Genomic DNA, 13,506 nt, shown 5'->3' on the forward strand with positions numbered 1-13,506 from the left:
AAGACTTGGTGCCAGTCGATGGCAGCACGTTTTTAAGGTGCAAGTTTTCCCCCGGAGCGTCCACTGGTACCCATAGCCCGCGAAACTTGTACTAGCGACGGGTTGCTCGGGCCTTTTACCCTTGGAAAGTTTGCAAGCATCGATAAAACACTCTATTCCTTTATATTCGATAGGAGATCGAAAGTAACAGCTTGTGACAAAGAACAAAATTATTGTATATTTTAATAAGTTTCCAGACAAAATTGTTTGTGCCTCGTTTCTAAAGAATTTTATGTTCCGTTGAATTTTTTTTATCGAATAAATAGGACCATCGTCGTTTGTTAAGTTTTAAGACAAATATGGGAATTTCTCTTTATTAGTTTTCAATATCTGCACAGTACATACTGTTATACGAGACTTTGATTGTAATAAGATATCTCTAACGTGATTTTACAATAACTTGTATTGTATTTATTGAAAATCGTAGACTCACAAGCTGAGCTCATTGATCCACTCACAGGAATGTAGTGAAATAAAGGTACAGGTAACGGTTTCTAAAACTAGTTAAAGATACATTATCTTCTAAACAGATTAGTTTGTTATCGATGATAAAATTATGCCAATGATAAGAAATCGCATCTTTTCGTTATAACGAGTATTGTTAAAGAACATGAACAATGAACTTAATAGTAGGTTGAACAAACATATACTCAATACGAGATTGACATTATACAAAATATTACTACCTAAAATCTAAAACATATTAAATTACTAAATAGAAATATCATATTCTTGTAGGAATTTGCTAGTAATTACAATTTGTTAATAATTATAAAATCTTTAAGATTTCTACCATAACCTCAAAAGTTTTTACGCGAAATGATAGAGCAGCGCCATTTTGGTACTCGAGAATGGTTGAGCTAAACAAGCTACAATAACTCGTGTAACGTTACACAAGCGTTGTCCTTCGTTTAATCGTTTCGTATGGTTTCTGTCGTTAGAAATATGGTGGTATTCCTGTAACTGGTAAAATCGACGAGGCCACATCGAAATTGATGAAGCTGCGGCGATGCGGACTTCCGGACCAACCGGATCCCAGGTATACGAGGATGAGGCACAAGCGTTATACGGTCCAAGGACAACAGTGGCCACATCGGAATCTCACCTGGAGGTAAATATTATAATATAAATAGAGTAATTTTACTATATTTACTACTATTTTCGTACGTCAAAACGTTTCGTACGTTTCGTCTTATTTATCTCTGTCATGCATAGAAATTTTGGCAATTGGTCGAATTGAATTTGTCTTCATTAAAATAGAATTTATTCCCATTCGTGATTAGGGCCTCCAGTTTTGGAGATTCTAAAGAATGGGTAATAAAATAAAATCTATTATATTACAGATTTATAAGAAACGCATAAATCGTGTATTTTTCGTATTAGAATTGTTACTTTTATTAACTCATCGTTCATTCGTAACTAATTTGCCTTTATATTTTAGAAATCACAGCCAGTGCAACATAATTTACTTTTATTTCCATTAAACGAATTTTATCGAGGTACCATACCAATAATTTAAAGAAATGTCTTAAATGGGAAGCGATAAATCGAACTGATTTTTAAATTAAAATTGAAAACGAGTCGTTTCGACTAGTTTGATAGGTCTAGCGTTAATATCCACCCCCGTCAGCGTTGGTTGACGAAAAGAGGCTACGGTCGGGGATGGAAAACCGTTGCGTCAGCGGAAACCGTTCCAGGATAATGATACACGGCTGCGCGTTGCAGTTACTTGTTCAAGAAACAGGGCGTCTGGCCTTCTAATTGCCGGTCCCTGCGTGGAGATCGAGCCACTATGAAACCGGATAAAATTCTTTGCGAACGCAGCGTTAACTGCAACGGAAACGCCATTGACATTGTTGGTCGCGATCCAAACGGCGGATCCCGCCTCCCTTTGCTTGGCAGTTGGAACCGTTTCACCATTTTGCGTCCCCCTGCAACCGTGAAAATCCCGCTGATTCGCGACGCGAGCAAAAACTGCCAACTCTTCCGTCCTTTGTGCCCGACGTGAATCCAGAAAAAAGCTTACAACTTGTTAGTTGACCCGGAGACTGGACGCCATTGGACGATAGACAGGCTCCGTGGATTTTCTTGGGTTCTTGGCGAAGATTCGTAGTCAGTCAGGCTTTAACGATCGCTTGGTACGTTGCTAGGAATATCCAAACGAAACTCGAAACGGATTATAGCGAACAACGTTCAGACGATAAAGTATTCGGATAATAGAATATTCTAATAATTTAAAATCTATGAGAAATTTCTGCCAGTTAAAAATTATTTCCACTTGCCCCATTAATTTTTAGATTCGTAACGTTCCAAAAAATAAAATATAATATAAATTTTGAACACGCAACACTTATAATTTGTTAACATTCCGCATGAATCATCCCCCCCCCCCCCCAAATCATCAAAGAGATTTGAACTAAATTTTGTCGAAAAGTAATAAAATAAAGTTCAACTTCGATAGTATAAAAATATCTCCGTACATTTTACATAAATTTTTGCAGTTTCCTTTCTTATTTCGTTTGTAAAATTATGTAAAAATTATAAAAGAAATCTAATCTTCGAACTTTTATGTTATTGTTTTGTGGTTGATTTGTTTGGCAAGTATCGCGAAAATTTGCACGTACTATTTTGGCCAACCCAATACTTTTTTTTGAAAGATACACCAGTATACGGTGACATAACTTACAATTAGCGTTCGTTGTCACACAAATGAAGCAGTTATGGATCTCGAGAACGTCAGACACAACTTTATTAGATCCTAAGCATCGTAAACTGGGGTTCTTGGACAGCCGGGCTCCGCGCGTTCCTAAACTAGACCATGAGTCATTTCAACCCTCTGTCATTGTCATGATTCAGACTAGTATACATCCGAGAATAATAAACAGTAAAATACTCGAGGAAACGAGACTGACAACTCCTATAGCGATCGAGATCCACGCAACGATCATTGAACGCTAGATTTATAGAACTTGTGCATATTATTTGTGAAAATATTTTAATGTCAGCGAATTTAACGTCTGATTTCCCAGCTGCCAGCAATTTTATTGTATAACGATTCTTAATATATTTTCGATGCTTCCGCGAGCCGACTCTAAAGTTGTTCAGTGAATCCTATCAATGGTTTTCAGAGCACGAAGAAAATATCTTCCGGTGCGTTAATTTCAGCGCAAACAGCTTTGTATGATATATTTGCAGTCGGCGATAATTAAAACTGGCACGCGATAACGCGAACGAATCGTACTATCCGATTAGGCGACAAAAGGGAGGATAGACAAATTTAATTGAAGGGGAACAACTCGGGCGCAATTAATTTAATTATCTTGGAACCGTTAGTGTCCGCGGGACACGAGGGAGGTCAAGGCTACGAACTTTTCCGACGACCAAACGCTTTAATGGAGAAAAGAGAGAAAACCCGATAAAAAGAGAGGTCACGATAGTAGAGATTCGTTTGCAATTGTACGCTTATCGCTGTCCGCAGTCGCCCGCCACGAGAATTTCATCAACGATACGCCAACTATAGCATTTTCAATTCATGATCGCTTCTTTTAAATAGAGTTTCCCCGTTAATTAGGAACGATCTCTGTTTAACACTATTTCTATCAAAATTGTCGAAGTTTAAAATTTCAATCATTTTTCATCGATAAAATTACATTAATAATACGATAACTAAAAATTACTTCCACGGTTATCTGTATGCAAACGTGTCAAAAGATGCCATTCTGGTATCTTCCCATAGTTGAGAATTTTCTTCGCGAATAAACTAATTTTTAATATTCGAAATTCTACTATTTTGTTGTTTTTTTTATCGATATTATTCCAGTTTTCGGCTCGCGTTAGTTATTCCGGAAGCAATCAGTATGCATATTCGGTTATATCCGGTGAGAAATGGGAGTCGGTCGATACTGTAGTTTCACAGAGGTCGCTTAACTATCGTCGGTAAATCTGCGATACCGATCACGTCTCGCCGAGTCTCGTGGCGCCCTCTGAAACCACGTTTCGTTCGATCGTAACGAACGTTCGTTCGAACAGTTTCCCAACGTCTTCCGAAACGTGAACAGTTTGAATTTGTGTATCTCGAAAGGAAAATGGAAGCGAAAGTTGAACGACGAGGGTCAAGGTTGTCGGATCGTCGACGAGAGAATTCGCAGCACGTTCCATGGGCGCATTAATCGAGCAAGGAGATAAGTAATATGAGGTTCGTTAGTATTTAAAGGTTCTAATTAGCACGCGCGAGGGTTGAGCGAGCCATCGTTCGCTTTAATTGCACGCCTTAACGACCAGGCTCGCCCGCACGGTATGTCGCACGAAAATTTCGTGGTAATTTCGTCAGGACGTTGAGCGGGATGATAGTCCTCGAGAATTTAAGCCCCTCTCGGCGACGAGGAGAAGAGAGTTAATCAAGCTCTGTCACTAAAATAACCGAGTGAAATGATTAGGCTCGTTAGATGCATCTGCAAACGGCGTCTCGATCGATGCAAAGAGACGAAGAAAATTGCTACAACGGCGACCATAGTAATTTTCATAACGTCCTCGGAATGTTCAACGTTTTTACTAGAACACTACTAAATATGCAGATCGATCGTTATGAATTATTTAATAGATAATTCGCTATCGGGAACCGTTGTTTTTCATAGTATAAGTAGAAAATTCGTGGCTATAGGTATATTCATTTTGAAAACGTAATTGTTAACACGTGCCTTTGACATAGTCGACGATTAAGTCCCAATGTTGTATAACATAAAATTGTGTTATTTATTGTTTCGTCTAACTAGCATTTGAAGGGATTGTTATTAAAAATAACAGTGGGAAAAAACATTGGAAACTCATTGAGTTCAACGAAGTTAATATTGTATTCTGAATTTAAACTCGCGTAGAACTTTTAGCAATGACAGCTGGTTCGAACGGCCATCTGGTGGCGAACTTAGGAAATAGATAAACTTTTTCTTAGAATGTCGCGGTGATTTCCAAAATAAGTTCAGCAAGGAGGCTTATTTAGCATCTTATTTACCATTAACAACAAGCAACATCAAATTTGAATAATGATTTATGCTTTATTAATAATAATTGCGATTGTAGTCGTTCGTTATTCTTCCTGGGTTATGATTGTAATAATCAAATTAAATTGGAACTAATTGTTATTATAATCGGAACTGTGACCAATCTTATACAGGGTGTTCGGTCACCCCTGGGAAAAATTTTAATAGGGGCTTCTAGAGGCCAAAATAAGACGAAAATCAAGAATGCCAATTTGTTGATGGAGGCTTCGTTAAAAAGTTATTAACAATTAAATTCAAAAATTTTAAATCGTTTTGGAAAAATTATTCTCGGTTGCTGGGGTCAATTATAATGATTTTTGGTGAATACATATACCTCCGAAATCTCATTCACTTTCGAGAAAAAAAATCGGGTAGGTTCTGAAATTTTTCGACGAAATTAAAACATTTGAAATCGTTTTGAAAAAAATATTGTTAGCTGTGGGGGTCAATTGCAATCATTTTTGATGAATACACATATCCCCGAAATCCTACTCTCCTTCGAGAAAAAAATTCGGGTAGGTGGTGAAATTTCTCGGCGAAAAGAAAATTTTTCAAATCGTTCTAAAAAAATTATTTCCGATTGCAAGGGTCGATTATAATCATTTTTGATGAATAGATATACCACGGAAGTCCTACCCAGTTTGGAGAAAAAAATTCGAGAAGATGTGAAATTTTTCAACAAAATTAAAAAATTTTAAATCATTCTAAAAAAATTATTTTTGATTGCAGGTACCAATTGTAATAATTTTTGGTCAATAGACATACCCTTAAAATCCTAACCATTTTTGAGAAAAAGTTCCTTACCGAAAATATAATTTCAGGCCAAAAATGCTACCCGTAAACATGCGAATCTTTAAAACACCATAACTTCTGAACAGATTGGACGATTTTAATGTTCAAAAAGCCAAACGCCGCGTATTTTAGTGTAGAATATGTAACAATTATAGAAATATTGGAAAGGTTGTTCCTTGGCTCCGTAATGTTAGAAAAACCCCATAAAAATTGTCCAATTTTCAAACAGTTATAACTCCTATAATAGTGAATATATTTCAATGAAACTTTTTTCTGAAGTAGAGCCCATAGATACCTACAAAAAAGTATTAAACAACTTTTCTGTAGGACGTCAAGCGAAATTATTAAAAATCAGAAACGAATTTTTAAGGAAAATCGATATGGGGTAGGTGCCTAAATTTTATCGACGAAAAAAAAAATTTTTATTTAATTCTGAAAAAATTATTTTCGCTTGCAGGGGTCAATTACAATCGTTTTTGGTGAATAGACATACCCCCGAAATCCTGCGCATTTTCGAGAAAAAAATTCAGTACATGCGGAACTTTAAATGTTAATAACTATTTAACGAAGCCTCCATCAACAAATTGGTATTCTTGATTTTCGTCCTATTTTGACCTCTAGAATCTCCCATTAAAATTTTTCCCAAGGTTGGCCGAACACCCTGTATATTTATTATGAACTTACGAAGTTTTTTAATTCACTACATTTGACAATATGGAATTTGTAAAGTTCATACAAATTGTTACTAACAATTCTAAATGTAACTAATATATCAAAATTTGCATTGTTTTTGACAAGTGAAAATTAACAACGATCAATAATGGAATTTATTATTCTACATAAAGTTTGGTACTTGGTTCTTTACCGTTTTCTTCTTATTTCATATGTTTGTCTTAACTTTTTAATAAAGCTTCCAATGATCGTTTATGCATATATCATTATTTCTTTTTTTTATAAGTAGTACACTGACAAAGTTATACTATTAAAACCTGAAACAGTTTGTATATAAGCAACAGTGATTTCGTAACGATTTATTATACTTTGTTTAACAAGTTTATTCGACGTTTTGGTAAGACGATCTTCTACAGCGTATTAACCAGCAAAACGGTTGTTAGGCTTCGAATGGTGTATTAATCGATGCAGAAGGAGATCACTAAGCCCAATTACTAGTAAATGTGTGGATTTGCTGATCGTATCGATGTGTCTTCACCCGCGTAATTGCAAGTGTATTGCTATTGGAAGAGTAATCTATAGGTTGCACAATACAGAAAAAAGAAATATAATACACTCTGTGGTCACAGAACGTTCACGAATCATCAAAGTCAAATTCAATTTACTATTTACTATTCGATGCAATAATACGGTTTCAAATGCATAACTTTTTTTCTTCTTTTCTTGAAATATTTCCAGAACGATATCGAAAAATTTCAATAGAAATTGCTTTTCTTATATTTATGTAAAAGTTCGAAACAATAATTAACGTAAAATCCGTTCGCGTTGTTTGAAATTTAGTTACAACACTTGCTAATAACTACTGATTTGCAGACGAGTAAATTCGTCGGTGTGTTCAAATAAATCGTTTAATTAAAGCCGTAAGAAATTTATTAATTCGCCGTTTCGTGTAAATAATACGTGTACTTTTCGTTAGCAACGATAAAAAAAGGAATAGTAAGCAGGACGATAAACACAGTTGTGCAGGGCAATTCAGTTGTTTGTACATCGTAAATATGTAAACGGCGGCTTAATGTGGTGTTTGCCGTCGTTATTCATAGTCGTTATTCAAAATTGCTTTTCATTTACTTCGTTTACCGGGCCTTGAAACGCACTAGGGACTTTCGACTCTTGCAAGAAGAATCGATTCTTCGTTCAATTCTAAATCGAAGCGACTAGAATACAAATTTCTAATTTAAGGAGGTATTGCTGTATAGACTGTCAATTTCACGGCCCTTTTTGTGATTTTTTTTTAATGATAGATAGGCTGTTTTGTACTAAGACTTTGTAGATATATTTATTCATCTTATAAGCATGTACAATATTTTTTTCATGGAAAAATATTAAAAATCGTGGGAATTATAACTTCTTATTTAATGGCTCTTTTGGAAAAGGTGCTCCAATGGCTTTCAGGATTCCAGATAATTTGAAACAGAGGGGGTTAAAGTATCTTCATAAGGAAGGTTGTAGTTATGGCAGGAACTAGGGAGAAGTCAAACTCCTGATAAATAAAGAAATGGCAACGCTTCAAGTTTCGAATTTCTATTTGTTAATCGTTCTTTTGTCTTTAGCGTATTAAAAAAAATAGTAAAACTCAATATTTTTTAAAATCTCTAGTTCCAGCTATAAAGGCGCGTCTGCTGAATATTCTCTCCAAATTTGAAGTCAATCGGTTTGCTAGATCTTGAAATATCATGTAAGCCAGTTTATGCGTTTTTTTAAACAAGAAGCTATAACTCTCGCAATTTTTAATATTTTTTGATGAAAAAAATATTATACATACCTATAAGACAAATAAATATATCTGCAAAATGTCACTACAAAACAACCTACTTGTCGTTAAAAAAAAAATCACAAAAAAGGCCGAAGAAATGACAGCCTAGACAGCAATACTCCCTTAAGGAATGGTTCTCAAACTAGAACTTATATGCGTAGTCTGTAACACTTCTTTCAAAGTTAACATTGATTTTTCCTTTCTTACTTGTTGCTGTTTGCAAATTTCTAAAATACAGATTCAACACTAAAACTACCAAATCAGTCAAAATGACCCATTCGTAGTTTCTAATAGAACTTGTACAAAAACTCGAATTTTCTATAAGAGAATAAACACTCATTTCCATTGCACCATACATTTCTTCATGTATCCATCGTTCTAATTTCTTCGGTACAAATAAATACACTATAGGTAGTTCTAGTATTACTAGCAAACAAAAAAGTCTCGTGCATCACACTATTAGTAAAATAAAAAAAAATTGCATTTTCCCTTTTCAAAAAAAAAAAAAAATTGATTTTTACCAAATGGTTTAACGAAATGTTCGTTTGAAATTAAAACAAATACGATGTCGAGTCCGAACAGTTAAATTTGAATTCTGGTTCACGGGTGTTAGAGCTTGAGTCTTCCGGTTTTCTTGCATCTTGGATGATTCTCTGGCATCCATTGTTTCGGGGCGGAAACTCGCGAGAAGAATTCGCTGATTGAAAGAACCGGGAGGGAAGAAATTAGAAGACACTGACCTAAATTACCAACAAAGATTACCTTGCCGGGTTAATATTTAAGATCGCACTTTGGACGTCGTGTCGGCGGCCAGAAAGGAAACGCGGGAATGTTTGCGGGAACGAGACGACTGGTGCAAGGTTCTTTCGCGTCTCGTGAAACGAACCACCTACCTCTCCACTTCGCTCTGAACGATGCTCCAACTTTTTTCCCATCCTTGCCACCTTTCAAATTTACCGGGAACCCGTTTTGCGGAGGCAACCTCGTTGCCCCGGTTTTTTCCCAGACCCTTCGTTCGCTGATTTTCCAATTCCTTTCCCGAAAAATATTAGCGCTTTCGAGTTCGCGACATCTACTACAAACCGGAAACGCTGGATCTAATTTTTTCTTAAACAATTTGTTGAGAATAAGCATTGAATGCGTGTGTTTTTAATGAAAATTTGTATTTATTGGTGCAGTACCCGCCCTTGCAAAGGGTACTATTTGAGGAGGACACTCGTTTATGTTGAAAAATATCAGGTCCCCTTGCATAGGAACTGATTAAATAACTATACAGTGAAAAATTTTAATGGGAGATTCTGGAGGCCAAAATAAGATGAAAATCAGGAATACCAATTTGTTGATGGAGGCTTCGTTAAAAAGTTATTAACAATTAAATTCGAAAATTTCAAATCGTTCTGAAAAAATTATTTTCGGGTGCGGGGGTCAATTACAATCATTTTTGGTGAATACACATATCCCTGAAATCCTACCCATTTTCGAGAAAAAAATTCGAGTAGATACTGAAATTTTTAGACAAAATTAAAAAATTTCAAATCATACTAAAAAAATTACATTTAGTTACAGAGGTTAATTACAATCATTTTTGGTCATTACACATACCCCTGAAATGCTACGCACTTTCTAGAAAAAAATTCGAGAAAGTGTGAAATTTTTCGGCGATAAAAAAAAATTTCAAATCGTTCTGGAAAAATTATTTTCGATTGTGGGGGTCAATTACGATCATTTTTGGTGAATAGACATACCCCCGAAATCTTGCGCATTTTCGAGAAAAAAATTCAGTACGGGTGGAACTTTACACGTTAGTAACTTTTTAACGAAGCCTCAATCGACAAATTAGTATCCTTGATTTTCGTCTTATTTTAGCTTCTAGAATCTCCCATTAAAATTTTTCCCAGGGATGGCCGAATACCCTGTATATTGACAGTATTTAAATATTGAACACAACCACTTTAATTATTCATTAGATATTACATAGTTAAATAAATTACACGAACAAAAGCCACGGGAGTCACCACACGATCTTCAGCTTTATTATAGGTATCGCCACTTTGACCGCGTTCTTATTGCCGCGAGATTATGAACGGCTCAACAGTTCATTGCACCTTGTTCCGTTTTTTTTTTCCGTGACTCAAGCTCAGTTAGCGGAAAAGCGTCAAAGAACAGCATTTTCGGTTTGTAAAACTACATTAATTAAATACATACTAAGGTCGAGACTGTGTAGTTATTTTTACTGATTGTAGTTGGTAGCGTTGAGGGGGGGAACCCGTAACAGAGTGCCCGGTAGTGTGTTATGGCGTTGTGACGGAACACGTGTAGAAATACCTATGTACGTCCATTGTTAAAATAGAAATAAATGTGTTGAAATAATAATGAGTTGTTTAGAATTGTTTGGAATGTACCAAACACAATCGCAACAGAAACTCTATCGTATTTATTTAACAAATAAATATTCAATACAATTATTTACATCACTTTGATCTTCGATCAGCAAGACCATTTGGTTTTAGTAACTTTTATACACTTTTCTTTCAAAATTAATTACATGGTTTAAAGACTCGTACAATATAGAAATTTTGCAGGTTTAAAGAATTCGTACAAACACGTAAGAGGGAAAGTGCTATTGTCTTTAATTGCCATTATTATGGATTAATATCGCGATCCACCACTTGGGAATAGAGCGTCGTAAAATATGAATTTAAGATTTAAGCGATAAATTCGCGTTAGCCGGATTAAAATTCGGAATTAATTAATAGAGTGCCGTCGTGATGGAGTCGCAATACAATTATTCGAAAATTATTTCTGACGATCGCATTAACATTTAATGTGTCCATTAACTTAACGAGGCAATCGTCGATCGCCGTAATGGCGAAGAAATTCGATCAGGAATCCTCGTTTCTTTGATCGTAGCTCCGACGTGTCACGGGTATCGACAGAATCATCGAATTATGCCATCAACGTTCACGGAAGAGCTTTCAACGACGGACAGTTTGAACATTTGTCGTTTCGAGTAATGTAGTTCCTACGTTGTGATTGGAAAATTTAATTTTCAAATTCATTTCGACGAAAGCAAATATTCCTTTTCTAATTTTTCCTCCTCCCGATATAAATCGTGCAAATCGAATATTTAGGTAAAGAAACAATTTTAGCTTGAGAAATGAAAAGAAATTGTTGAAATTGTTAAACAGGTTATACCGTGTAGTCTCGAATACGGAGCCTTTTTATCCAATATTAAAGCTGTCAGCTGCAGGTATGCGCGTGCTCGACAAATGTTTCGTGTTATTGTTTTTGAAAGCGAAGCGTTATATGAAAAGATTCTATCGCGCAATTTTTCACTTATTTTTTTTTCACGGAATGAAACAACGAATTGAACAAATTTTCGCAATACTTATACCGCGATGTTAGTTGACCTTGTATCGAATTTTTCGGAATTGCAAAAATTGCCAATGGAAAAGATATTATATCTCCAGTGTAGCAAAGAGAAAGGGAATATTTTAAAATTAATAGGAAAATGTTGAACGCTTGATTCGATAAAGGGCAAAGGATATAAAAGATTAAAGGCCATCGAGATTTGAATGGCAACCAGGATCGATACCGTGTCCTGTCTTATGACAGATAATACCAGAAAAAGAGACGAGATGCGAGACACGATATCGTATCGATTTTTTCCTTTGCCTCGCGAGGGGTTGACCTTTTTCAAGCCTATGGATTATTTTTCTAACAAGTTGTCGGAAGGAAAGGAGCTTATTCGAGGGGCCTCGAAACCATGAAGAGAGATATCATTTGTACGTTTTATCATCCAAGTCGTGGAGAAACATTCTGGAAAGAAAATGGAGCTGTTCATTGCGTAGATAACGTTCGAAAGAGACTATTCGGTATTTATGTGGTAAATAATGCTATACAGAGCAAAAATACTAAACGTACCGTCTGAAAGTTTAGAAGCAGTCATACATTTTAATGAAACACGATATTCCTTTCTTAATAGAATTAACACTAAACCTACCTAAATGGTCATTTTTTAAATTTAACTTCACAGCATTTCTTATAGTATACGTGCAATTAATTTTCTCAATATTCACTTCTGTTTTTATTATTTGTTTTCCAAAAACCCAACAAAATTGTATATCTGATTATGGTTAGCTTCCAATGTAAATAGGAAATATATGTATAGCAAAGATGAAAGGAGAGAAACTTCAATGGCCACTGTCTTAGAATAGTCTAACACGTATTAAAAATAGTGAAACTTTACACACGTGTAGTTCCGAAACTATTAGTGTTTTATTAATTATTGAGCCATTGTTAGAAGCGGCAAAGCTTCTCCTTTAAAATGGTTTTTGGTTTTTGTCGATCCGACTTTTCGTTTTCGAGATATCGTAATTTATGTAAAAGGGTATTTTTCTTAATTTGACTATCTCTGTCTCCGTCTCGGTCAATGACCTCGCGTCAATAAACGTAAACAAACGCTTCGGACCCTTATATCCCCGGAACTAATAACACTATCGACTTGTTCGAACGCTCATTTTAAAGGGCATTTTATCCTCTATCCGATGAATATAACAACTATTGTAATTAATGCTGTCTTCTATGTTTATTTTAAAATTTACTTTGACACTACATATTCAATGAAGTTTCAGCACTTCCTATTGATTATACCACTGATATACGATAGAATTCGATTATAAAAATTATTTATTTAATTGAAAAAAAATTTCAAATCATATTCAGTATGTGTGCATAATTATTAGCCAGCATTTTTTTTAGCGTATCACATTTTCTTATAAAATAGTACGAATCTAAAACTACGCGTTTCACGGTAGAACTCACAAAAAGGAAACAACCACGAATTAATTAGAAGAAGAAAAACCATACATCGGTGAGAGAAAATTTTATCGAAAACAAATTCGGCCGTTTCGAAACTTTCGACCGGTATATTCTCGCGTTGGATAATGCAAACAAACCGGAAGACAATGGGGCACCATGACAGCCAACCGACCGACAGCTCCTTTGTTTAGGATCATGGAGATCGCCGTGTGGCACAATAGCGGCCAATCATGTGTCTCGATCGAGAGACGCGATCCCGTGTCCTGGACACGAAACTACTTTGCACAAGGTCCTCGGCGGTGTCCTACCCTACCACCCCACCCCAGACTCTTC

General features: G+C 35.6%; 1 protein-coding gene across 3 annotated transcripts in view; it reads left to right on the forward strand.

The window, feature by feature from the left end:
- Mmp2 (Matrix metalloproteinase 2) overlaps positions 1-13,506 on the forward strand; it is a 175,688-nt gene that overhangs the window by 47,910 nt on the left and 114,272 nt on the right. For 2 of the 3 annotated variants that reach the window (XM_076768070.1, XM_076768071.1), the window contains one exon: positions 981-1,150. In XM_076768070.1, coding sequence (XP_076624185.1) covers positions 981-1,150 — 170 coding nt within the window. Of the gene's footprint in view, positions 1-980; positions 1,151-4,090; positions 4,235-13,506 lie in introns of those variants that run through there. The other variant, XM_076768072.1, reaches the window with a different exon arrangement.

This window comes from Colletes latitarsis, chromosome 7 (assembly GCF_051014445.1).
Source record: "Colletes latitarsis isolate SP2378_abdomen chromosome 7, iyColLati1, whole genome shotgun sequence".
Taxonomy (NCBI): domain Eukaryota; kingdom Metazoa; phylum Arthropoda; class Insecta; order Hymenoptera; family Colletidae; genus Colletes; species Colletes latitarsis.